Consider the following 27,972-nt stretch of genomic DNA (forward strand, 5'->3'; position numbering starts at 1 on the left):
CATCAGCGTGACCTGCCGGTCTGGTCGCCGATTCCCTGATGTTTTACCACCTTTGACTGATGAGACGACTGCCGTGTTTTTTTTTTTTTTTTGTAGCATTCTGTCAGCGCAGAAAACCTCAAGCTTTTAAATCAGCTGGTCTGACTGCGAGCTCCGAACTGACTGTATATGCAAACACGCTGATTTATCACCAAGGAGAAACTTCACTTATATTATGGCCACCGATTTTCTCTTAAGTTGTTTTTACGAATATTAATGGTTTAAATTGTTGAATTTAATCACTTCTATGATTAAATTCAGCTCTTTTTGTATTTGTTCAATTTAATAGCGGCCCCAAGTGGCTTTATTCATGCATACTGTATAATGTACATTTTTTTTGTTGTGTTACACAGCATGAAAGTCATTACGGTGGCCACGTACAGCTGTTTGTTTAGTTGGTTTACAACATTGTAAGTAGGATGTGAGCGATTGAGAATCTGAACAGAGCTCTATGCCATGTTAGACAAGTGGACTGCACTCTAGAACCTGCTGGAATCTGGATCAAAACACTCATGACACTGCAATTTCCAAGGCTGGGAATACCAAATCAAGATTTTAGATTTTAAAAAAACTCGACATTTGTCAGGCGGATCTTCTCCTCAACTCTTTGATGAAGGCTCTGAATAAAAATACTTTGCTGATCAGAAATGGTTTGTGCATGAGACTCGTGAGCCTGAACCACAAAATTTAGTCTTTGGTTACTATGTGGAACCGAAAATGGTGCAAGTTGAGGAGTATACAAATTTTAAGCAAGAGGAGTAAAATTAGTCCCAAGTGGAGAACGACTGCCATAATTCTCCATTCATCTACACGTATCATACTTCAGTCAACAAGAAGCTCGACTACAATCTAATTTATGACGGCAGATGGGAGCTTTCCAGGATTCTTAACGACTTCCTCAGTCATTTCAAATCAGCATTTTCCTACGTTTCACTGCAGCTTCTCAACAAAAACCAAACACCAAGAATAAATTGCAAGTTTTGACATTAACAAATGTATTTTAAGGCTTTTACCTTATTCATTGTATAAATTTTGACATGCTAACTAAAAGGTATAACAGCAGTTTTTGAAGATAGGTTGAAGAAAGAAAAAAATAAAATAAAAAAAATCAAGATTACAGAATATCATCAAAATTAAACCTTTAAAAAAAAAAAAGTCCTGATACAGGATTTCTACATGTGAAGAGTAACTGATAGTACAGTTCAAAATATATTCACAGTATTCTTACACACTAGAAGACAAACTATTTTGTGTTAGAAAGCAAACAAAATGGTCCACAGCAGTTACTCCTTGTCCTTTTTTCCTTTTTGAAAGAAGTAATGCCAGAGGGAAAATTGTGATCCAGAGGGAGAGAAGAAGAGGAGGAAGGTAAGGAAACAAAACCAACCAAACAAGCAAAAAGCCTTCTGCATGTGTGGAAAAAGATTTTTTTTTTTTAAATGACAGAGTGACAAATCTTCGGCTTTGCAGCAAAATGGAAACAAAAAGCTGGGAAATATCCTCAAGTCTGTCCAGGTATACATGGAGGTATGAGCCTTTGAAGTCTTTTGTTCCCGTTGCTGCAGTCGGTGGTCTCGCTCGCTGCTCTCTCAGTAATAGTTTGTGTCGCACCACTAGAACCAAACAAGAAAACCTGCTGCTCCGCAGACACGACCACATCATAGATTCGCCACCAACACGATGCCTCGGAAAAGGAATTCTCCCTTCTTTCGTGTGCTAACTCGTGCGGAGATTTTTGACAGATGTTAAAACATTCCCAGGTCCCAAGTTCCACCGAACAGCAGCCGAGATGTTTCAGCTCCAGCAGGCTTTTTGTGTTCTTACAAGTATATATTAAATTTTTTTTTTATATATATATACTGTAAATGTTCGTCAAGTGACTAGCTTAACCATAGTTGGAATAATTATGGTAAATAAAATCAATGCCTTACAAAAGGAATATTTTGAACATTTAAAAACACTTAAATCGTGGTAAAAATACAGTTTGTTTTTAATTAATTTTCCTTCCTCCTCAACAATGACGAAGCACCACATCAGAGAATTGTTGTCATTCCCCTGCTGTTAAAATATTGGACTGCTGCCTGAAACAGAAAGAAGAAGAAATTAATATCCACAATAACTCTTCCAGCTGTTTATCAGCATGCAGTAAAGCAATGACCAAAAAAAAAAAAAAATCCTGAAAGAACAATCACTCACAGTCAATGTTTCAGACCAACAAACATTCTGCAGGGGTCGCCGTTGGGTCTGCCGTATTCGTTTCCTAGAAAATAGAATCGATACCTGTAAGTGTCAGGCTCCACAGCTCTGTGGAATAAAAGAGATACACTCCAAAATACATCTGGGATGAAACTGATGTTAGAATCCACACCGTTGATATCAACGCTCTGCACTGTATGCACATCAAAAATATTTTGGAATTGGTCCATACGGGAATTCTGCTACTGCGTAAGACTTTTGGAAGTGTGCAAAGCTGTGGTCTGGAAGCAGAAGCATTGTTAAAATTTCCAAACTTTTTATAGTTCCCCCCCCAGAAAAATTTAACCCTAGTAGTCCAGAAACAGCAGTCAGATTCTGGAGTTTGTCCCGGTGCAAATACGGCACAGCACATGGACACTGAAAGTGCATCTCATGACTGAGCAACTGTTAGCAGCACACCGGATAGTGAAAATGGTCAAGTGTAATATCAGAGAAAAGCTCTTTTTTAATAAAACTGCTAAAAAGGACAAATATGGATGTCACTGGGGTACAAGCAGTTGAGCTCTAAAATAACTTAAACTTATGTTTATTCCAAACTTTAAAACTCCATGGCATCTGTGTGTGTGTGTGGCATTATTTTGTTCCCATTTTGTATGTATGTTTCGTGTTGTTGGTTTTCTCACTTTTTCCTTTATTTTTTTCTTCACTTTTACTCTCTTAAGTACATAATAAATGCTTTTCATTTTTGCTGTTAAAAGCTGACAAATTTTGTTCAGGTTATCAAAGTGTAAATGACACACACACACACACACACACACACACACACACACACACACACACACACACACACACACACACACACACACACACACACACACACACACACACACACACACACACACACACACACACACACACACGACAGCACTCCTATGTTCCCCTTTTGACCTTACGGCCAGTGAGGGATTAAAAAAAAAATTAAAAAAAAAGGAGACGATGGTCATTTAAAAATTATTTTTGGCCAGCAGCTTCTTCTCGTACCTGTGTATCCGTTGACATGATGGGAGGCAGATCTGTTGGTGACAACGATGAATGACGTGTGGTGGGAGGCGGGTACATGATCGCTGTCTGTGTCATTTATGGGCCGGCTTTTCTCTGGCAGGCAAACCACGTCACTTTTCACATCTCTGTCACCGTAATGCCGCTTGTGGTTCTCCCGTTCTTCACTGCTCCTGGACTTATGGCTTCGAGCTCTCAAAGGGCTCCGCTGCTCGGACGAGTCGTGCTGCCTCTTTCTCTTTTTCCTTCTAGATTCACTGGTTCTGTCTGAATCCACGTCAGAGCTTCTAGAGAACGATAAACCAGTGTGAAAATTAGTAGACATCTCAACTTTACCGAGTGTCCCCCCGTAGACAAATGATACAAATTACAATCAGAATACTACAGAATATTTTGGGCAAATATTTAAACAGTTCCCTATAATACAAAAATGCATTTTTCGGGGTTACTGGTCACACTGAATGATTAAGGATGAGAATCGAGAAAAGGTTTTTTAAACCATTAGAATTGTGTGCCTCAGTAGTTATCAATTAGTCTTCCTTAATGCAGTCTTTTTTTTTTTTTTGACAGTCCAGTGTTTCAAAAACTCCTGCATAATGACATCAGAAGTGATGTCATGATGATGACTCTTCATTTCGCAACAAATGAATGGAACCGCTTTGGTGCTGAAAACCTGCGGAAATCTACATTTTTTCCCTACACACAGAAAACTGATCAGAAATCAATAAGGGAACTCATAAAGCATCGCCAGCCCTGATCAATTCCAGGGAACATTTTTTAATCTTTTTTAATTCTTCATTTCAAGTGACTTATTTGCTGGTTCAGCTAATTGGAAGGGCTGTGAACAAAAAGAGCTTGAGGGCTGATTGTTGCCACCTAGAGTTGTGGAGGACTGTGACATGTGAATGGTTGGTCTAGGATTTTAGGAGATTGCGTTTTTTCCTATGGTTTTTCCCCCCAAACTCTTATAAAAGAACCATCGACTTGTAAGATTATTTTGTGATATTTCTAGTTACATACTTCATTACTTGTATCAAAATAATGTTAGCAAAAAATTTGAAGTTAAAAAGAAATTGTGCTTTATTTGGGGTGCCCAAACAACTGAGTCAATTGTTGTCCCAGGGGTCGAAATACATTTTTTAACCTACTTGCACTGGCACTAGTAACAAAAAAGTTACTTGCACCAAAAAAAAGTTACTTGCACAACCAAAAGTCAGAATTATATCAACCTTAAAACTCCTCCTCTGATGTGTCAGACTCTTCCTCTCTGGGAAGAGTTTGCCGCTGCTGCTGCTCTCCCCTGTTTTTTTTTTTTTTTTTCCACGTGCGTGCGCGAAATCGTCGTGAAGATGATTTTATTTATTAACTACACACATGTATAATAAAACAAACGGTGACTGGTTTATAACAATTATGACAGAGTTTCAGGGGAGAGAGAGCGAGAAACTACGGAGCCCTTGGAAGTGTCATCGCAAAATGTTTTGCATGTGGAGAGAATGTGTGCACATTTTATTATATTGTGCACTCATTTTATGATATTGTGTGCACGTTGACTATTAGTCAACAAACCAACAGACAGTGTAATACATTTCCCCATTAGAAATGGATCTGGTCAGGGTATATCATCATGGTTTGGGCGCACAAGGCCATACACAGAACTCCAGCTGCCCAGCATGGCATCATCTGGAGTTTAAGCACGTTAAAAAGGATGCTGAGGTCGAAGCGTCGTGAGGATGACAATTTGGGTCATATTATGAAGTTCATTTTGAACGAAAGGAAAACGTGTGCACGTTTTATTAATTCGAGGGCTCGATTAAAGGAAAACGTGCGCACAAATTATCATGGCCAGGAAAACGTGTGAATGTTTTATTAATTTAAGAGCACGTTTTAATAATTCGAGGGCTCAATTAAAGGAAAACGTGCGCACAAATTATCGTGGCCAGAAAAAAAATATCAGTTTAAGTGACATGTCCCAGATTCCGTAAAGGAACCGCAGCGGCAGCCACGTTTTTTTTCCACGTGCACGCGAACTAATCGTCCGTGAAGCTAATTTTATTGACTACACAGATGTATAATAAAACAATGACGACAGAGTTTGAGGGGGAGAGAGAGGAACCACAACCAGTCAGTTTTTTTTTCTTTTCTTTGTTTACATGTGCGCCCGCGAACACAACAAATGGAGCACAGCAACTCACTCCGTGTGTCTGAGTCATAAAATGCAGGGAAGATGAAGACAACACACTGGAAATTGTTTTTTTTCCTAATTTATTCCTTTATCGGTTCATTCTACTGGTGCTTATAGTTGATAAAGCTTGGATAAAGTTCCTTGCACCAGTGCAAGTGCAGTATAAAATTACGTGCACCGCTCGAATAATACGTGCACAAACTAGCACATGCACGTACTATTTCGAGCCCTTGGCCAAGTCTCGCAGTCTGAACGGTCCTCCCTACAGATCGGTCCCCCTGCCTTCACTATACACGCATCATTTCGGAGCATCAGCAGCGATTCACCGATTAGCGCTTCATAGGTACTTTAAGAGGTTTTACTTTGTCATCTGATGGTTAATAATGATATTATTCCCTTTGATCGGTTTAGGTGTAGGGAGTCAGATTCAGAGAGTCAGTCTCAGACACCCTAGTGTGGCGCTCTGATCGCTCCCCTGTTTTTATGATGAAATGATGCTGAATTTATGTGGAAATGATTGTTGTACAAAAGCTTCAGATATCTGTCGCTGAGATAGATGATGACTGGAGTGCAGTTTTAAACAGAAACGAGACGACAATCAGCAAACCGCTGCTGACGCTCCAAAATGATATGCACAGTATGCAAAAGGGGCCTGAATTTTAGGGGGGGGGGGACCAATCAGACTGCGACACCGGCTCTGTAATAAAGTGTCAGACTGATAAACAGAATTGGTAAGGATAGAGAATAGATACATTCTCAGCAATTCCCACACATATGATTGAGTGATTGAAAAATGGGGAAAAAACCTGCTTGTAGTTACCGAAACAGACTCACCAGAAATCAGCTATTAAACCAGATTTTGGCTCTAAAGGTAGACAGTGGAGACACGGATTATTCATCAGGTTCGGTCAGGAAAGTTGTTAATACTTTTGGTGAGTTAAATCTGCTGCAGTTGGACTGATCCCTGGTTAACCTCAGCTCCCTGTATCTCTTCACAGAGAACCTGATGTAAAATATGTCCATCAAGGGTCATAGATCATTAAAATAAAAGTCATAAATCAGATGCGGTAACAGGAGCTTTAATGCAGACAAAGAATGACTCACCCAGTGTCCCGGTGTCTGTCTCTATCCTTCGACCTCTTTCTCTTCTTACTCTTTTTGTGTTTTTTACTCCGATGGTCCTCGTAGCTGTCGTCCCGCTCCCGACTCACATGAGCAGCGCTCCTCTTCAGATCTCGATCATCCCTGCTAGCAGCTGAGCTAAACGTGGAAGCAACACCTCTAGGAGGTGAGTCCTTGTACCTGGTGGAAGTGTCCGGCGCCACAGCAGGAGTGGAAATCTCCTCTCTTGAGGGATAATAGTCCTTCTCCCTGCCGCTGCTCCTGTCCATCGCCCTGAAATCTCGGCTCTCGTGATGCCACCTCCAGTGGCTGCGAGAGTCCTTGTGGTAATTAAAACTGTGTCCTCGCTGCTCGTGGCCCCGATCCTCTCTGGATCGGCGGCGGTGGAAATGGTGGGAGCCCCGGTCACGGTCCCGCTCTCTCGGGTGGTGAACACTTCGGTCCCAGTGACGCCCAGACTCCCCATCCCTATAATAACGATCTTGAAGCGGCAAACGATCCCTGTTTGAATAATGGTAGTGATGATGGTGGTGATCACTATAGTCCCGCCTATACCGGTGACAGTCATCAAAGTCTCTGTCCCTACTCCTGTCTCTGCGATGCCTGTCCTTGTCTCTGCTCCAGTCAGAGGAGTACAGTCTTTCTCTCTCCTTGTTTCGGGAAGTGTGTCTTTGATTTCCTCTGGAACTGGGCTTGAACTCATACTGTTCCTTAGCAACAGACTGTCCTTCAGCTCCCGCTGCTGGACCATTCGGCCATGTTCGATCCTTGTATTGATCTTTTACTTCATCCAAACCGATGTTGACCTGCTGTGGAGCTGCTGTAGTACCTGTGGTGTTCTGGGAGTAGTCTGACTGGGTGGATAAGGCCGCAGGGTTATGCTGATGCACAAAAGAGGGCGCAGATTCTCTGGATATAACAGAAACTGTGCTGGCAGAAGTTGAATTAGCTGTAGAGCATGCTGCATGATGAGGTTCAGGTGGAGTTTTAGCCCTTATGATAGGCTCAGACAGGTGCTGACTTTTACTGGTGTCTAGATGGATCTTCTGTGAAGATGTAACATGGCCTGTGGTAGTACTATGGCCCTCTTTACTGTGAGAAAAAAATGGAGACATATCAGTAATATTCAATACCCAATTATATGTGCATATGAAAAGTCAAACAAATTGATGTGTATGCTAATTAAGTTTATAACTGTGTCTTTTGTTAATCTTACCTAGTCTGACTACGGTCACATTCTAGTCCATTAGCAACAACATTATCCAGACTAGACAAACTACCATAATGGTGACCGTTTTGGTTGGATTTCAACATGTAAGTCGCTCCGTTTAATCCATTACTGTTACAGTGGACTTCTGCATCTCCGTTGGTGGGCTGCGGTGCAGGATCATAAACGTCTTCTGTTCGGTTTCCATTAAGGTGAGACTTGCGGCCATTGTCCATTGTGCCCCCGTTCTCCTGATCTGATTCTTCAGAAGACTCCTGGCTGTACGGGACCAGGAATGACGCTCCATTTCCTCCAGCGTGGTGATCCCCATTACTAAAAGACGCATCATTAATGTGATTCAACTGACATGGAACAAAGCGGACATCTGAGGTAGACTGTGACGAGGACAAGCAGCTACTCGCGGGGGACGTTGAGTTGTAAGAAGACGAGGCTGATGATGACGACAACCGGATCGGTTTGCCTTGCCCAATGAAGAATGAGAGTTTCTGCCGTTTGTCTTGGTCTGGTATCCCTGTGGGTCGGCTGACTGAGTGGGGAATGGAGGAGGAAGAAGCCGGCCCATGGCTCGGTGTTCCTGCAACACTGCTGCTGGTGGGGTATTCTCTCAGAGATCCATTCCCATTGACATGTAGAGCGTTCTGGATTAAAAACAAAAAGTACATTTTTAAACAATCTTGATCAAAATATTGAGAAGCAACATTCAGAAATACCAAATTAGCACTACATTTTTATCTAATCGAAATGTTTTTCCATATGATTACATCCACGGGGATGTTTCACCCTCACTATACGTTGATATGTTTGTCCACGGTTTGTCAACGTCTTCAGTTGAAGGGGTTCAGGTTTCTTAAAAAAATTAAAAGGTGCTGAGCAGATGTCACCCACTGGTACAGTTCTTCTTGTATTTTTGTTTCCCAAAAAGGCGTAAGAAAAGATGTGCATGCAGACTTTTATAACAGTTACACATTTGTTTGATTAAGACACATAATTACAAAAATACCATTTGTAATATATTATTCAAAGCCTTAAAATAACACTGGAGAGTATGTCATTAGGTGTTGAATACCTTGGTCATATGTGGGGGCAGTTGAGGACCAATGAATCCAACATTGGTGTGGTGAGCGGGGGTGTTGGTACGAGGTATTACCACTGGTCGTGGTGATGACTGACCAGGGATTCCTGGGTTATGGCTCATGGGACTGTAGTCCCCGGTAGTCTTTATGTCACTGGACCTAGTAACAGAATACAACGGTATTAGCAGTGGAGGAACACGTCAAGTCTACAACACTGACAGAGCAAACTTACAGTTTTCTCTATGGAGGCCCTGTAGAGTTCATTAAATTAACCTTGTACATAGTTTCACTTTTTATTTTTTGCTGCTATTACACATTTTCTACAGAAAGGTTGAAGCTCTTGCATTTGTATGAAGCATCTGTTTCATACTGAAACCACATTTGGATATCAGTATCCCAGAATTTTTTTTCCTGCAGGTGAACAAACGCATCACAGTTATAGTCAAAATAATCTGCCCATAAAGAAACAACATTAACAGATGTGCACACGGTACAATTTGTTTGTCCATGTACCAAATATTGACATTTATGTAGCCTGGTGCCCAGCTGGTGGTTGTACTCAGCATTTGTTCTTAAAAGGTATGAGATATTTGCTCTTAGTCCGTTAGGAGACATGATTATGTCTTGAATCAGGCTGGTGCCCACTGGTTTACTCACCTTGTATAGAAAAGGACATAGGCCTGCTGGTTGAGAACAGTCCTTATGTCACTGACGGACACAGAAGAGTCGTTCATTTGGTACCACTGCCCATTACTTCCCTGGAAGACAACAAGACAGACAGCAGAATGATGTATTTACTAAACAATATTTCAGCCTTGTTTTTATGTGTTTTATTTCAATATATTTATACTTTCTAAAACTTTACTCTGAAGACTGGTTACGGGTCACTATATAACAGTCGGAACATACAAACATTATAAAATGTAAAAGCTACTGTGTTTTAGGAAACCAATAAATTGAGTGGTCACATATGCAACTAGAATTCTATTGGAAGTGTGTTGTTGGTTACCAAAAACATCTGGTCAAGGTGGAACTTGCTAAGGAACATTCAGACAAATATGTGTGCTGTATGTATAATTTTGGCCCTGTGTTGATTAAAAAAAAATTCAATCAAATGAAAAACCCTAAACAAATTCAAAGTTGTGCACCATCATTTTGGTTTCCTCCCCATTAAAAGATGTTGTGTTTTGCAATAACTTTACCCCAGAACAAGTCTAAGAAACAAAATTCCCAATTTGCCATTAATAGCCATGCTCACAATGAGAGTATGTAAACGTCTTACTATATTTGTATTTCTCCGTACTTTTTCAGCCTGTCTTGACCTTGAGAAGAACTCTGAAGGGCTCCTGTTGAGTCTTTAATAGTGTTGGAAAGACAAATGTGTGCAGGCGTACTTGCTATCAGTGGTGTCCTGAGAGATTAAAACAGTGGTCTGTAGCTCTGCCAGTACCTTAATATAGCAGAAGTAATGACCAGCGTGACAGCTGAAGCCAGAGTGGACCAGCACAGCATACAGGCCATAGAGCTGAGGCTCTCCTTGAGACTGGGACATGAAGGGTCGCAGGTCCAGGCACTCCGAATACTTCACATCCTGTTAACAGAGCATTAATCAAACATATGAGAGACATGAGTTCTGATCCGTTCCTGTGTTATGGAGTACACTGGGGTACCTTTGTGATTTTGCCTCCACTGAAGTTAGCGAAACGCTTAAGTGAGAGCGTGAGTACACAGGAGCTGCGATGAATGGTGAATCTCTTTGAAGCTGTGACCATTTTTTTGCACCTAAGGGAGACAAAACAACAGGCTATCAAGTGATCAAATTTAAATTGAAATGAAAACAGATCACACGGAACGATTTGATACGATTAACTGGTTTCCCACTCATCCTGCATTTGCAATTTCAATTGAGCTAAATTCTGTATTTGTGGTCTACAGACTATCAAACAACAAGAGCTTCTTAACCATAAACAGAAGCGTCTACTTTCTACGTGAAAATTAGATGATGAAAACGATGCTGCACATTATTGTGATAAACCTGAGGAAATGAGCACAGGGAGGGAAAAAAAAAACACTGAGGACAAACTTCAAATCCAAAAAAGACAGATTTGTCTTCTTGGTCAAAAAGCTGTAGTCCAGACCTGAATTTTTTAATTTGTAAAAGCATATGGCTGTTCCATTAAACTGTAAAGAGATGCTCTGCGAGCCTGCTGCCTGCAATGCTTTCAAGCTGGGCCAAAGATGGCTTTGCCGAGATGAAAAGAGGATGTACACACACCCTGTCTGTTCACTATATTAAAAGCACTCCAGCAGCCTGTCCTGTCAGTGTGTGATGCTACTGGTAATTGATGCAGCTCAAGTACAGAGCTGTTAATAGGATCGGGGCTTGTCGGGAAACTGAAGTCAGATGCAACTTAATACTTTGTCACAAGGACTTTTGCATCTCATCAGTCAGTCTGCTACTAACTGAGTTTAGCTAGGCACTTCATTTAAAGAATAAAAAGCAGAGCTTAGATGTTTTCTATCCAAAATATACATGCTGTCTCATATTGTCTGAATATTTTCATTTGGGAATATGCTAATTTTAAATTTGTGGTTATACCACAATCTAGCACAACAATACAGGTGACATTTATTTTTAAACACTGCAAATTAAATGAATTTAATATAAATACATGCACTCTTGAACTCTTTGGCACAAAGAATAGAATGTGAAAATGTTTAATAGTTTTCTGTCTGTCTGTTGCACTGCAATGCCAAAATGCTGAAAGGTTTTGGGTCTGACAAGACATGGGCTTACTGTTTTGAAATACATAACTGACACACTACACAGCAGCTATGTGCCATCCAGGACTGAAATATTACATGTTCCTAACTATAGGATTTTTTTGTTGTCCTAATTCTTGCAGGTGATTTATAAGTTTTTGTCATCGAACGCATATATCTGATTCAAGTTTTATCTTATTTTATTCATTTTAAAATTTTGTTTTGGTACTGGCGGCTCATATGCATGTCATTAAAATGTACCGAGTCTGCATAAAGGAAGGTAAGCGACAAGTTTTTTTTTAAAAAAGAAATTAGTCACCCCAGAACAATAAACACATTAATAAATGACAGAAACATCCAGGCTCATTCTGTTTGCCAAATTGTGTGTAAAGCAACTTACTTGGCACATTTATATGCGTTTTCGCCATCCAGTGGTTCCGGTTTAACAAACTGCTCCAGAGCTTTGGAGACACTGGGAGCCGTCTGCAAGTGGTGAGATCTTGACTTTACTCTTGTGTAAAAATGACTGACACGTTTGCAATATCAAGCAGAACTGATTTAACTTTAGTAACGAAACCAACTGCAATTATTTTAGGCCTTCAAGATGTTTTGCCACTCATCCAAGTGACTTCTTAAAACTGAAGGAGTCACTTTCTAGACATATCCTACCTGGAAAACTAAAAACCCTCATCAGCAATAAAGGACTTAGAACTTTCATTACCTTTACTTCCAGAGAAACATCTAAGAAAGGGTCAAATGTGTCCGAGACTCCTTTGCAGTTCAGACATTTAACTGCAGAAAACATGGGGAAAAAACTGTACAAAAAGCTGCAAATCATGTAAATATATCAAGAAAATAGTCAAATCAATGGTCACAATAAGTTACCTCTGGACCTTAGGTACCCTCCAAACACTTGATGTATGAAAGTGGTTGCCTGTGTTTGCCTATCCAATCTGTCACAAAGTAAAATAAAAAGAGAGCCATTAGTTAAGAAGCTATTTCTCGGTGTATAATCATTGTCATACTTGAGGTAGTTGAAACAAAGTAAAAAAAAAGAAAAAAGAAAACTTGTCAGGTCTTACTAGAAGCAACAGATGGGGAAGCAAATAAACAAGGACATCCTGTCAGAAACTCAAAAAGTTAATTAAAATGTCCTCCCCCCTCAATCTTGAACTAAGTATTCATAAAATGTGCGCAAAATATTGTACTTTAGTGAAAAATGGTGTGGACTGAGAAGAAGAAAGCAACACAACAGTCACTCCTAACAACCAGCTTCTTTCATGTTAACAGATACAACATTATACAGGGTATCCAGGATCTGTGTTTGCTTTAATGAAGCAGGTAACCCCAACAGACACAGAGATCTCAGGACAACAGCTAGTGATAGTGACATAGCTGTTAGCCAGGTTCTATAAACTTTCTACAACCTGAAATACTAAATTTCAACATAACATGCAACATGCTACCAACAGTATTGGTATGCAAGTGTTGCTTCATGAAGGATACTCTGTCCTCTGGGGCAGTTACACTCAAACCACTCTGAAGTCTGTTTTTTTTTTTGCATCCAGAATTTCAGGACTGCATTGGTCCTTGCCTTACTAATGCTTTGTTTGTTTTCCCATTTCTAACAGTACGTACTTGTTTCCAAGCAAGCAGGACTTTTGCATAGCATCCAGTGTGTAACGCAGGAACTCGTGGGCATCCTCCTGACTTCCATACCGGAAGTGCTTTGCAATCCCTTTGTTAGAGAAACCACAAAGCAGGAACCTTTGTAAGAATGCTGAATGTTAAATAGACTAAATGTCTCTATTACCATTAAAACTGTAGTATTAGTAGTAAACTGCACAGTATGTACATTTAAAAAAAAGCTGCCTTTAACAGTTGACTGCAAACTCCAAATGCAGTATTTTTTTTTTTATGTACAAGTATGAAAGTACTTCAGAGTAACACCAGGAAACCACTTACTTTTGAGTTCATTGAGGACTCCAATCGGCTTAATGACATTACCAGAATTGGCAAAAACCTGAATGATGTGGTTTTCCATTGTACACATCATACAGAATCCTGGCTCATGACCTACAACAGAGACACAGATGGAAAGGACTGAGTGAGACATGAATCTGCCAAAAAAAAAAGCCTCTTAGATAGATATTGCCAAAAGTCATTCAAATGATTTGACAGTTATGGATAAATGAACAATTCATGTGTGATTCATGTCCATCCTTGGCACATGAATCACACACACAAAATCTCCTCAACGTACATGTTTTGGAGTGATCCCGAGTCAGCATGTAGTTTGCAAATGGTGGTGTGTAGGTGAGACACTGCAGGGCTGAATTGAGGAAGCAGGTATTGCCCATGTTCTGCAAGCCAGCGCCAATGCGATGAACTTGTGCCCACTTTAAGTTGAGGCGCTCTGGTTGGAAAAGGATCTTCTGTGGCAGCTCGATGCCATCAACACTTGCTGTGATAACACACACACACACACACACACACACACACACACACACACACACACACACACACACACACACACACACACACACACACACACACACACACACACAAAATTCCAATGTAGTTTCCAAGTTCAATTTGTCTGTGTGGCTGCACTGGCTAAGATATACGACAGTGCAACTTACCAAAGATAACAGAGCCTTATACTAATCCTTAGACAGAGGTGCATGAAATACTCGTACATTATGTGCAGCTCTGTGCTTTAAAAAAAAAATAATGTGGCACATATACCACCAAAATAAGGAAAAGCTTCAAAATAGATCATTTATTAGCAGGACTGCTAAGCAAAGTGCAAAGAGGAAACAAATATCTTGTGCCCGAGATGTGTAAAGATCAATTATTTAAGGTAAACTATTCCACAGTTGCACAAGAACATCATGTTGACTTATGCATTAATCGGCTATTATTACATTGTATTTTTGTTATCTTTATAGTCATGTATTGGCCTAGGAAGGTGCAAGTGTTGAACTTTTTCTTAATCTGTAAAGATCTGTAATGGCCAACATACTGAGTAATTATGGACAATTGTGAAACATTCATATTGACTAAAGGAACATTAGAAATATCGACTAAGGCTGCCCACTGAGCCCGTTGCTATTCACTCTTTTTATTGAGCCATTAAGTCAGTGCATCACCCAGAATCAGGATATCAAGGGTATTGATATGAAAGGGGGTAATCAAAAAATTTCCTTGTTTGCGGACGATGTATTACTTTATTTATCCGATCCAGAGACTTCCTTTATACATTTAATTACACTACTAGAGGACTATGGAACATTCTCTGGCTACAAGTTAAATTGATCAAAAACACAAGTTATGTGCTTTAGGTATAATCCCACAAAAAACATGTCTGAAAAATACCCACTAAATTGGGGAGCTACTAAAATGAAATACCTCGGGGTTGAAATCTCCAAAGATTTAACAAATTTATACTCTGATAACTACCTACCATTAAATAAAAAACTCCAGGAGGATGTTCAGAGGTGGAGCACCATTTCCCTTCTTGGTTTTGGACCCAGAGCACAATCAGTTCAAATGAATATTCTACCTAGACTACTTTACTTGTTTCAATCCCTTCCTGGGGAGATACCAGACCAACAATTCCAGGAGTGGGACAGACTAATTTCACGTTACGTCTGGCAAGGCAAAAGACCAAGAATCAAAGACAAAAACTTACAATTATCTAAGAGTAGGGGGGGAGTGGCGCTCCATGCCCTCAAAGATTATTATGTGGCTGCACAACTTAGACCACTTGTGTGCTTATGTAATCCTGACTACTTTGCTAAATGGAAAGAAATTGAAGAGGCATCAACAAACGGATATCCAATTCAAGAGCTAATAGGAGAAAAAATTAGACTGGACAGATTAGACTGAAAAATCCATTTATTACTTTACCTATTAAATTATGGAATAAGACAGTACAATACAATAATTTAAATTATGTGGTGGGAATACTGAAATGGTGTGGATATGATAAAGATTTTGCACCCAGCAGGTTAGATGCAAGATTTAAAGAATGGACCTCACAAGGGTTAACTGCTTATTGTACCTTGTTAAATCAAGGGAAAGTGAACAATTTCCACACACTGAAAATGATTTATGGTTTAAACAATAGTGATTTTTTTTTAGATTTCTCCAAATTCGAAACTACATTGAAAAAATGTTAAAGAATACTAAAGAAAAACGTCAAAATAATCTTTTAATCAAAGTGTTTGTTGATGCCTACACTTCACATAATGACCATAAGACAATTTCAAGGATCTACAAAGGACTATGTCAATCAAAAGGACTTAAGTGTCATGTGAAACAAAAATGGGAAAAAGAGGGGAATTTACGTATCTCTGATGAGGAATGGACAACAATCTGTGAGGTACAATGGAAAACTACCAACTCAACAATCTGGAGAGAGTTTTGTTGGAAAAACTTGGTTAGGTTTTTCAAAACACCGGCACAAGGAAAAAACTTCACCAAATCAGCAACCTGTTGGAGGCAATGCGGAGAACAGGAAGCAAACCATTGCCACATCTTCTGGACATGCCCTCTGATTGTTCCATTTTGGACTGATGTTCATAAAATCTTTGAAAAGTGTTTCACATGGACATACCGTTCCAATTTACATCATTGTACCTAGGTTCCTTGCTAGATGACAATATATCATATAAAAGTAAATACTTATTCCAAATTTTAAGTGCGGCTGCTAGGAAAGCAATTACTAGAAAGTGGTTAAACCCACAAATACCATCAATAAATGAATGGTTTGATATCATGTATGACATTTTCAAACTAGAGAGAATAACATTCAATATTAGATTACAACGAGACAAGTTTGAAAACCAATGGAAGCGGTGGATTGAGTTTATTATAACCACTAGACCAGTTTTTATTTAACTTCTCAGAGATTGTATTTCATTTTTTGTATTTATGGTAATCTTGTATTTACATCATTGGCACACCCCCTGTGTTACACGTTACTTGGAAAATGTTTTTCTGAAAAAATTGAAAATAAAGAATTAAAAAAAAAAAAGAAATATCGACTTATCATAATTAAATACTGATTATAATAACAACAACGTCATCAACCTATGATTGAATAGAAAAAGAGGGTTGTGGTCAATCAGAAATCGAGTGAAGAGGATAATGTTACCATAAGTTCTTCTGATCACTTTTTTCAGCAATACTTCAGGGGCAGCAATAGTCAACACATCACTGAGTGCGTCAATAAATACTATCTGTGCACTCATTGCTCTGGTCTCGTTCTCTCTCACAGATGCATATAATACAAGAACAAGGAAAATTTATCAAAGTTAAACATTTGCAACAATCTTGAATTATCTGTTCAGGTCTTCAGGGATCAATCAATCAATCAATCAATTTTTTTATATAGCGCCAAATCACAACAAACAGTTGCCCCAAGGCGCTTTATATTGTAAGGCAAGGCCATACAATAATTATGTAAAACCCCAACGGTCAAAACGACCCCCTGTGAGCAAGCACTTGGCTACAGTGGGAAGGAAAAACTCCCTTTTAACAGGAAGAAACCTCCAGCAGAACCAGGCTCAGGGAGGGGCAGTCTTCTGCTGGGACTGGTTGGGGCTGAGGGAGAGAACCAGGAAAAAGACATGCTGTGGAGGGGAGCAGAGATCGATCACTAATGATTAAATGCAGAGTGGTGCATACAGAGCAAAAAGAGAAAGAAACAGTGCATCATGGGAACCCCCCAGCAGTCTACGTCTATAGCAGCATAACTAAGGGATGGTTCAGGGTCACCTGATCCAGCCCTAACTATAAGCTTTAGCAAAAAGGAAAGTTTTAAGCCTAATCTTAAAAGTAGAGAGGGTGTCTGTCTCCCTGATCTGAAAAATAACTGGGATAACTGACTGAACACCAGTCAAAAAGAAATGCAACATACCCAGTTAGTAGTTACCTACCTTGCTCTTTGGGCCGGTCCCCAGAAGAAGACGTGCTGTTGTAGACAGCAGCTGCTGGAGTCGGGCCCAGGCAGCTCCCTGATGCCTTCAGCCTGGGAGAGTCACCGGGCAGGATGTTGCCCACTGGCCAGCTGCTGGAACAGCTACCGTCCATTCCCACACTTTCACCGGGGAAGGAGAGGCGTTTGCGCCCGACTGACTCGTGGTCAGGCTTTTCTGAAGATCTGTCAACTATGGTCATTGTTCATTGCTGCAGATGAGGCATAAATGCAGACATGCAGGACACACTGAGCTGCGAAAACACAAACAATCTGATGCTCTTTATAATGAACGAATGCAACAAACAGATCAAAGTAAAATCTCACAATGAAAAGATAAAAATGATCCCCCTTTTTAGGGAGCTCCAAAAAAAAAAAAAAAATTAAAAACAGTGTGAGGAACTTTCACGATGAGGACAATTTTTGTAAGTACTACACTTACAGTACAGTATTTTTTTTTTTACATTATTTAATGAATTATATATGCTTTTGGATGGTTTGCTTGGTGTGATTACACACAATGCAGGGGAAAATGTAGCTCCTCAGGCCAAACTGATTTCAAGTACAGATGGGCATTGATAAGATTTTATCGATATCGTTGCCATTATCAATTCCCTTACTGATACTGCTTGTGAATTTTCTGTGTACTAAAAGTAGGCTTTACAGGATTTCTATGCCAACAACATATTATTGAGTCTTATAGTAAATAAATATGAAATTGTCTCCTTGATCTCTGGACATAAATAAAAATAAAATCTGTAGTTTTTGTCAAAAGCATTTCCTTCCAGACATTTTGGCATGAATGTCTCTCCATACATCTGAGCTGAGCTCAGCCGGCTACTGCATGTCAACGCAAGACGTCTCAATTTGGGAGGGAAAAAACATTTTGATCGACTGCAGTTTGTTTGTATTACATTTGGAAAGAGGTGTCATTTGATTTAAAAGGCATTTTGCTTTGAATGTATTAATTCCGACTGGACTCTATTGTTCCAACTTGACTAGGCAGAGAGCTGCGCAGCGTTTGGAGCTGTGTGAACAGAACGGAGGACGATTCCCATTTTATTCTCGCAACAAGACCAGAGTCCTAGTTAGTGACTTTAATCCTCACAAAAGTGACTCTCGATTGACGAAAGTGGTGAAAAACAAAAAAGGCTGAAACCAAAAATTACCCCCCAACACCACCCACATGAAAATATTTGAATTCTACAACCCCTGGCAAAAATTATGGAATCACTGGCCTCGGAGGATGTTCATTCAGTTGTTTAATTTTGTAGAAAACAAGCAGATCACAGACATGACACAAAACTAAAGTAATTTCAAAAGGCAACTTTCTGGCTTTAAGAAACACTATAAGAAATCAAGAAAAATAATTGTGGCAGTCAGTAACGGTTACTTTTTTAGACCAAGCAGAGGGAAAAAAAATATGGACTCACTCAATTCTGAGGAATAAATTATGGAATCACCCTGTAAATTTTCATCCCCAAAACTAACACCTGCATCAAATCAGATCTGCTCATTAGTCTGCATCTAAAAAGGAGTGATCACACCTTGGAGAGCTGTTGCACCAAGTGGACTGACATAACTCATGGCTCCAACACGAGAGATGTCAATTGAAACAAAGGAGAGGATTATCAAACTCTTAACAGAGGGTAAATCATCACGCAATGTTGCAAAGATGTTGGTTGTTCAGTCAGCTGTGTCTAAACTCTGGACCAAATACAAACAACATGGGAAGGTTGTTAAAGGCAAACATACTGGTAGACCAAGGAAGACATCAAAGCGTCAAGACAGAAAACTTAAAGCAATATGTCTCAAAAATCGAAAATGCACAACAAAACAAATGAGGAACGAATGGGAGGAAACGAGTCAACGTCTGTGACCGAACTGTAAGAAACCGCCTAAAGGAAATGGGATTTACATACAGAAAAGCTAAACGAAAGCCATCATTAACACCTAAACAGAAAAAAACAAGGTTACAATGGGCTAAGGAAAAGCAATCGTGGACTGTGGATGACTGGATGAAAGTCATATTCAGTGATGAATCTCGAATCTACACTGGGCAAGGCGATGATGCTGGAACTTTTGTTTGGTGCCGTTCCAATGAGATTTATAAAGATGACTGCCTGAAGAGAACATGTAAATTTCCACAGTCATTGATGATATGGGGCTGCATGTCAGGTAAAGGCACTGGGGAGATGGCTGTCATTACATCATCAATAAATGCACAAGTTTACGTTGATATTTTGGACACTTTTCTTATCCCATCAATTGAAAGAATGTTTGGGGATGATGAAATCATTTTTCAAGATGATAATGCATCTTGCCATAGAGCAAAAACTGTGAAAACATTCTTTGCAAAAAGACACATAGGGTCAATGTCATGGCCTGCAAATAGTCCAGATCTTAATCTAATTGAAAATCTTTGGTGGAAGTTGAAGAAAATGGTCCATGACAAGGCTCCAACCTGCAAAGCTGATCTGGCAACAGCAATCAGAGAAAGTTGGACCCAGATTGATGAAGAGTACTGTTTGTCACTCATTAAGTCCATGCCTCAGAGACTGCAAACTGTTATAAAAGCCAGAGGTAGTGCAACAAAATACCAGTGATGTGTTGGAGCGTTCTTTTGTTTTTCAGGATTCCATAATTTTTTCCTCAGAATTGAATGATTCCATATTTTTTTTCCCTCTGCTTGGTTTAAAAAAGTAACCGTTACTGACTGCCACAATTTTTTTTCCTGATTTCTTATAGTGTTTCTTAAAGCCAGAAAGTTGCCATTTGAAATGACTTTAGTTTTGTGTCATGTCTGTGATCTGCTTTTTTTCTACAAAATTAAACAACTGAATGAACATCCTCCGAGGCCGGTGATTCCATAATTTTTGCCAGGGGTTGTAGAAGCTCTGAAATCTGGGGCTATTCCAGACAATAAACTGCAGTGAGTGCAGCATCTATTTTGGTGAGAGAAAAAAAAACAACAACTTTCCTTATTCAAATTCATTCCAGTAGTATTCTGCTCTTACTAGGATGTAGCAGTTTTCTAGCTTGGCAGACAGTTCTGGAGGAAATCACTGAGGAAATTAACAAATTGAAAATATGGTTTGACCGAAACAAATTGTCATTAAACTTAAATAAAACAGGGATGAAGTGGAGGTGTAAGAGTCACTAGGTGTTCACAGGAAACAGTTATTTATTTCTATATATATGTTCATTGTTAGTTGGTTTTATCTTTTCAGTTGTGTTTTATCAGGTTCTTTTTGTTTCTTTCTCTAAAATTGTACTGTAGCATTATTAGTTATTATTATTACTATTATTGTTGTTGCTATTATTATTATTAATATATAAATAAAAAAATATTACAATTTGTAATACATTTGACTCTTTTACGACAACAAACGCTGAGCCATTAATTATTATACAGAAAACAAATGCACACAAATGTGCTGAGATGCAAACAGCTTAATGCTAACTTTAACATTGAAAAAGCCATAGACATATTAACGTGTTAGCATCGGTCCCATTTTTTAATTATAAAATACATCTATCAACTGTTTCAGAAGACCATAACAGGTCGGTTTAACATAAAAAGGTAAATATTACTCACAGACATATGCACTTTAGGGTTTTAGCGGAGAAAAATTAAGATAAAGCGAAATAAAACAAAGAACCAACAAAGCAGTAGGTCGGATCAGTCCTTCATTGCTTCAAGCTTCAAAGAAGAGCCGCACAGCAGAAACAGTTGATTACAGACCCTGCAGGGGTTCTGTTATCAACATAAAGAAATGCTCATTTTCCCGAGAAACACCCCCCAAAACAACGGCCGCTTTGAAGGACCGATAAGGGAATCGTTAAGCAAAAAGGCTATTGATGTCGGTGGATCGAATCATTTCTTAACAATTCCCGAAAAGAACCGGTTCTCGAAACCCAACTCTAATTTCAAGTGATATTATTCCAGCTTTTTAATTTTGTGTAAGAATTTGTGTTCTACATCTGTATAAGGAAAGCTAGAAAGGAAGGTACAGTGACTTAATATGTACCATAATCTTGAAACCATATCAAACCAAAGGGGTTGTCAATGTTGTAGCAGTCACCTCAAGTCTCGAATCCAAGCCACCAGTAATTAAGATCACTTTCAGATTGCCAACCAAAATCCAATTTGAAGTCTACCAAGATTGTACAGAGATTGAAATTTTGATAGGTCATACAGCAAACAAAAAAATAAATATAACTCCAAATATGACTCCTGCCAAATACAGAGGTGAGTTCAATCCCTATTGAATTTCCAGATGCATCTTAACTTTTGTGCTGCATTGCATTTAGAGTGTGGCTTAGTTCCATTAAGAGTGCAAATTTGGTTCCATATGTTTGGTACCATTGCACTCTGCACGCACAGACACGTGATTGCGCACACACATGATCGCGCACGGCATGTGCATGCCCACAGATGCACGTGTGCGCGCACGCACACACTAAACAAATCCACCGTGCAATCTGGAGGCTGTTGGCAGGAAGTTGGAAAGAAAAGCTGGACTTATTTCTGACGTGATTTTTTTTTCCGCTGCACTGAGGATGTACACAGTCTTTTTTTTTTGGTAGTACACGCACACACAAGCGCCGACCAGGTTGCGTGTGTGCATGTGTGCGGGGACAATGACTCTCCCTAGACATAATTTGATTGAGCTAACTGACGCTGCTAATTCTCTCACACACATACACACACACGCACACAAAACAAATCCACTGTGCTGTCTGGAGGCTGTTAGCAGGAAGAAAGAAGAAAAGCTGAACTAATTTCTGACGTGATATTTTTCTTTTTTCGCTGCACTGGGGACATAGACAGGCAACCTGCTAATTCATGTAACACACACACACACACACACACACACACACACACACACACACACACACACACACACACACACACACACACACACACACACACACACACACACACACACACACACACACACACACACACACACACACACAAAATCCACTCCACTGTAAGCCGTCTGGATGCATGAAGACCTGTTCACATGAAACGCTGACAGGATTTTTGGCTGGACTGAGGAACTACACAAAGTCTTTTTTTTTTTTTTAATGGAACTCCAAAGTCATTGCACAGCATCACTGGACTACATGTTACAGTAGAACACCAAAATGTAAGTCCCTTTTCTGTTGTTTATAAATTAATAAAGTATCAAATGACAAGGATCTATTTTAACTGTTATATAAAACAAATAATGAATGTTTTTACATTCTTTCAATGGAACAAATATTTAATTTGTTGAAAACTGGAACATACCATTCAAGGAGGCGAAGCCGAGTTGAATGGTATGTTCCAGTTTTCATCTCATGAAATATTCATACCACTGAACTCATAAACATTCATTATTTGTATAATATATATTTATTTATTTGCAAATTTATTAAAAATAAAAAACTAAGAAATCACATGTACATAGGTATTCACAGCCTTTGTTCAATACTTTGTTGATGCACCTTTGGCAACAATTACAGCCTCAAATCTTCTTGAATATGATGCCACAACCTTAGCGCACTATCTTTGGGCAGTTTTGCCCATTCCTCTTTGCAGCACCTCTCTAGCTCCATCTAGTTGAATGTGAAGTGTTGGTGTACAGCCATTTTCAGATTTCTCCAGAGATGTTCAACAGGATTCAGGTCTGGGTTCTGGCTGGGTCACTCAAGGACATTCACAGAGTTGTCCTGAAGCCACTCAGCCAAATCATGTCCAATCAACTGAATTTACCACAAGTGGACTCCAATTAAGATGTAGAAACATCTCAACGATGATCAGTGGAAACAGGATCAGGGAACCCAGCCAGGAAAAAAAAAAAATAGAGGAAAAGGAAAATATTAGCCGGGGCTCAAGGGGGCCGCACGGGTACAGTGGTAGACCCCCTGTTGGGGTTCAGGGGCAATGCACCCTGAAGCTGAAGCAATTTTTCCATTTCAAGGTGCTTTTGAAGACATTTCCTTGATATCAATTTTGTAAAAATGCAAGAAAACTTACCAGTGGTTACCATGTTTTGATTCACTTGAAAATCTCTTCACTATATCACTATAAGTCATGAATATATGATAGCGATATACAAATGTACATGATGTATAGTAAAAACTTGACACATTTGGATTTAAATCTTTCTTTTTTGATAGACTGTATTGCAGTGGAATCTGATGATCTTTTCCTTGGCTACTCTGACTTGGCTTTCTCTTTCTTTTGGTGTTTAAGCAGTGCCTTTTTGGAAAGTTTCTTGGCCACCCTGTTTGCATGAGCTTTTGTTTCAAGGGCACTGGCCAACAGTAGTATATATGCCCTATCATTTCTTACTAAGAATTGTAACTTATGAAAATGACTCACCAGGTAGTTTGTAATTCTGTTTTCTCAATCTCTTCTTCTCCTCAGCGTGCTTGCTTCCCTCACAATGTTGTTTCAGTCAACAGCCAACCTTTCTCACCATAGTTTATCACCTTTCCATTGCACAGACTACAAAGGGCTTCCCCGGATCTTTGTGTTTTAAAATGAAATCTGAAAGCGGGTATCCATGGACTTGTTTTTCCAACCATGACCAATTCCACGAATTCTTTATCCCCGCATCCAAAGCTGTCACCATCCCGCTGTCTCTCTTATGGAGGATATCTTTCTTCCACGACATCTTACAATGTGAATACTCGCGTGCTCGCCAAGCAAGCAACACGTTATTATATCAAACAAAAGCACTACACGATATATACCAAACCCAAACTGTATTTTAAACTATTAAACATATAATACCTAAAAATGCAACGACATTTAGCATGTTTTCTTGTGAAAAACGCGGCGAGGGACCTAGCATTTGTTTTCTCGTGCACAGTCTCGCGGTATTTTACTCCCGAGCGATCCCGAATGTCAACGGAAGCAACCGACACTGACCAAAACATACGAAAGCTTGTCAAGACGAGCAATATGCATTCTGATCATCTTTTCACCTATCAAAACAAATGTTTTATGATCTCCACAAGGTTCTGTGCTAGGACCAATTTTATTCACTTTATACATGCTTCCCTTAGGCAGTATTATTAGACGGTATTGCTTAAATTTTCATTGTTACGCAGATGATACCCAGCTTTATCTATCCATGAAGCCAGAGGACACACACCAATTAGCTAAACTGCAGGATTGTCTTACAGACATAAAGACATGGATGACCTCTAATTTCCTGCTTTTAAACTCAGATAAAACTGAAGTTATTGTACTTGGCCCCACAAATCTTAGAAACATGGTGTCTAACCAGATCCTTACTCTGGATGGCATTACCCTGACCTCTAGTAATACTGTGAGAAATCTTGGAGTCATTTTTGATCAGGATATGTCATTCAAAGCGCATATTAAACAAATATGTAGGACTGCTTTTTTGCATTTACGCAATATCTCTAAAATCAGAAAGGTCTTGTCTCAAAGTGATGCTGAAAAACTAATTCATGCATTTATTTCCTCTAGGCTGGACTATTGTAATTCATTATTATCAGGTTGTCCTAAAAGTTCCCTAAAAACCCTTCAGTTAATTCAAAATGCTGCAGCTAGAGTACTGACGGGGACTAGAAGGAGAGAGCATATCTCACCCATATTGGCCTCTCTTCATTGGCTTCCTGTTAATTCTAGAATAGAATTTAAAATTCTTCTTCTTACTTATAAGGTTTTGAATAATCAGGTCCCATCTTATCTTAGGGACCTCGTAGTACCATATCACCCCAATAGAGCGCTTCGCTCTCAGACTGCAGGCTTACTTGTAGTTCCTAGGGTTTGTAAGAGTAGAATGGGAGGCAGGGCCTTCAGCTTTCAGGCTCCTCTCCTGTGGAACCAGCTCCCAATTCAGATCAGGGAGACAGACACCCTCTCTACTTTTAAGATTAGGCTTAAAACTTTCCTTTTTGCTAAAGCTTATAGTTAGGGCTGGATCAGGTGACCCTGAACCATCCCTTAGTTATGCTGCTATAGACGTAGACTGCTGGGGGGTTCCCATGATGCACTGTTTCTTTCTCTTTTTGCTCTGTATGCACCACTCTGCATTTAATCATTATCATCAATCATGCTATGACTTAAAATCTTAAAAAGTGAAGCGCTATGCATACTTTCTGGATGCACTGCATAAAAATACTTTTAAACTGGCATCAATGTAGATTATAATCCATGAGATCCATATGAGTAGTAAAGTAGGACCGTGTGACGTGCAGTTACGGCGACATCAGTCACGTGTTTACGTTTGAGTGGTTGCATTACCATAGCAACGATGCAGTTAAGGGTCTTTTTAAATGACCACTTGCTTAATCGCTGAGAAAATTTTGAGTCAGAATTCATTAAATCCGAATTCAATTGGCAGTTTGAATAAAAGCCCCAATGCAGTATTAAAATGTAAGAAAATATCAATTATTTTTGTCTATTAAAACAAAATTGAAAAATCCAAGTTCGCCCTTAACTTCTGCCTCCGAACGCAGGGAAGAAAAATCACCGGGTCACAAAATCGGATGTAACACCAGCAAGCTATAAGTGATCACGCCTATTGTCTATACGTGATTTATTAATGAGTGTAGTTTTCGTAAAAATTATATTCATCCGGTATTAAAACTATATAATTTCGCAAAAACTACCATTAGATTTTTCAGTCATGCGAAGGCCATCGACTGAATGTTGTTAAAAAGCCCCCAGGAGAGAGAATTTCCTGCTCAGACGCAGCAGCAGCTGTTCCCTCCCACCTGCTCCCGGAGAATGGCTCACATTGGCTAACAGACGGCAGCTAGTTACAGGCCTTTAACCGTGAGCGAAAACACGCAGTACGCTCACTCATCTCAGGGGGGGTTGGAGAGAGCGAGAGCTGGAGAAAGCCTGTGTTTTCTCGTCGTCGACGGCGGCCTGGCACCGACCGCCACAAGCGTGTGACGGAGCGGTACCGAAAGGGAACACCATGGAAACGGTAACACGGCGGCGGCTTTACGGGTGCTAGCTGGGCTAGCTAGCTTCAGCGCGGCGAATGCTGTCTGACGCTGCGCACTCTAATCCGAGGAGTCGAAGAGCGGTTTTTCCAGCAGCCCCACTATGTCAAAAACGAGCGGCGTGGGGGTCTGAATATTCGTGGAGCGGAACTGATAAAGGAGGGGCTGGAAACCGGCGGCTGTGACTGCGCCGCTCCAGCCGCCGACATGAACCGGTGTAACGCTACTGTGACAACTGTGGGCGCCCAAAGCCTGCTGGGATAAAACAGCCGCCCCACGCGAACGACATTTTATCACCAAAAGAACAACACGCTCACCTGGAATCTCTTATGAACACATTATTAGCATTTGTAAAGCCATTCCTTATTTCCAGCGGGTGTCCGGCGGTGAACAATGACGTAGCTAATTGCCCCACGGGTACATCCGGGTATCGCCGAAGAAAGGCGGCTTCTGATTGGCTGTCTCTTCTGTTTTGTATGAAAGGAGTTTAGGGAACAGCCGTCGCGTGCACGCATCTCTAACCTTTGTGTACATGATGTACAACCTGTTTTGTGTGTGTGTGTGTGTGTGCATATACATTTTGATATTTATATGGCGCTTTACAAAAATCAAAGCACTGAACAAGATGTAACTGCAATAAAAAATATACATTAAATAAAACAAATCTCACATTAAAACTAATAAAATCCCCAAACATCCTTAATATGCATCCACTTTAAGTTGTAGAAAATAAATGCCTTGCATCTGGACTTAAAAGTGCTCAAAGAACTTGATTGCTTTTGAGGGGTGGCGGACTGTTCTGCAAAATTGGTGCACAATACATATATACAGAATACATTCTTATTCATCTTCAGAAAACAATACACTGGACTCCTGGGATCGCATTGCATGTGGCGGTACATACAGCTCCACCAGTTCAGCCAGATAAGAGGGCACACAGTCATTCAGGATCTTATAGACAAGAGAACATAAAAATCCACTCTTAAACAGGTAGTCACTGTAAAAAAGCCAACGCAGGGATAATATGATCATGCCTCATCCAAGCAGGACATATAACCATTATTTCAGTCTTTGGCCAAGTGGCTAATGCGCTTGGTGTCAGTGCAGAAGGTTCCAGGTTCAAATCCCACCCCTGCCACATTTCTCCATGTAATGTGGAGTTGCGTCAGGAGGGCATCCATTGTAAAACCTGTGCCAATTCAACATGCAGATCCACCTTGGATTTGCTGTGGCGACCCCGAGTGCAAACAAGGGAGCAGCTGAAGGGACTTACTACCATTCAGCAACAGGAAGTTGGAGTACATCCAGCCCCTCACTGCTGCCACACCTTTACCCTGTG

The 27,972-nt window shown here is 39.9% G+C and overlaps 1 protein-coding gene and 1 long non-coding RNA gene across 6 annotated transcripts in view; one reads left to right on the forward strand and one right to left on the reverse strand.

Annotated features, from left to right (window-relative positions):
- Positions 1-46: 46 nt before the first annotated feature.
- usp42 (ubiquitin specific peptidase 42) lies at positions 47-27,856 on the reverse strand. 5 transcript variants are annotated; one of them, XM_034194581.1, is made up of 17 exons: positions 26,951-27,856; positions 17,611-17,860; positions 13,929-14,129; positions 13,631-13,741; positions 13,304-13,403; positions 12,551-12,618; positions 12,387-12,457; positions 12,066-12,148; positions 10,573-10,684; positions 10,353-10,493; positions 9,560-9,660; positions 8,896-9,061; positions 7,818-8,467; positions 6,584-7,693; positions 3,277-3,581; positions 2,236-2,299; positions 47-2,120 (listed from the first exon to the last, which is right to left on the reverse strand). In XM_034194581.1, exons 2-16 carry the CDS (start codon positions 17,849-17,851, stop codon positions 2,238-2,240), a joined length of 3,522 nt encoding a protein of 1,173 aa, XP_034050472.1. In that variant the 5' UTR covers positions 17,852-17,860; positions 26,951-27,856; the 3' UTR covers positions 47-2,120; positions 2,236-2,237. The 5 variants fall into 5 exon arrangements, with proteins under 5 accessions (XP_034050472.1, XP_034050473.1, XP_034050471.1 ...); XM_034194582.1 differs by having other exon boundaries at positions 12,387-12,406; positions 13,929-14,138; XM_034194580.1 differs by having other exon boundaries at positions 3,277-3,578; positions 13,929-14,138.
- Positions 7,464-27,972, forward strand: part of LOC117531471 — a 34,626-nt gene continuing 14,117 nt past the window's right edge. Inside the window, exons 1-2 of the long non-coding RNA XR_004566628.1 lie at positions 7,464-7,476; positions 23,560-23,681. This is a non-coding gene — a long non-coding RNA (uncharacterized LOC117531471). The remainder of the gene's footprint in view (positions 7,477-23,559; positions 23,682-27,972) is intronic.

The sequence above is a fragment of the Thalassophryne amazonica genome, chromosome 18, assembly GCF_902500255.1.
Source record: "Thalassophryne amazonica chromosome 18, fThaAma1.1, whole genome shotgun sequence".
In the NCBI taxonomy this organism is placed as follows: domain Eukaryota; kingdom Metazoa; phylum Chordata; class Actinopteri; order Batrachoidiformes; family Batrachoididae; genus Thalassophryne; species Thalassophryne amazonica.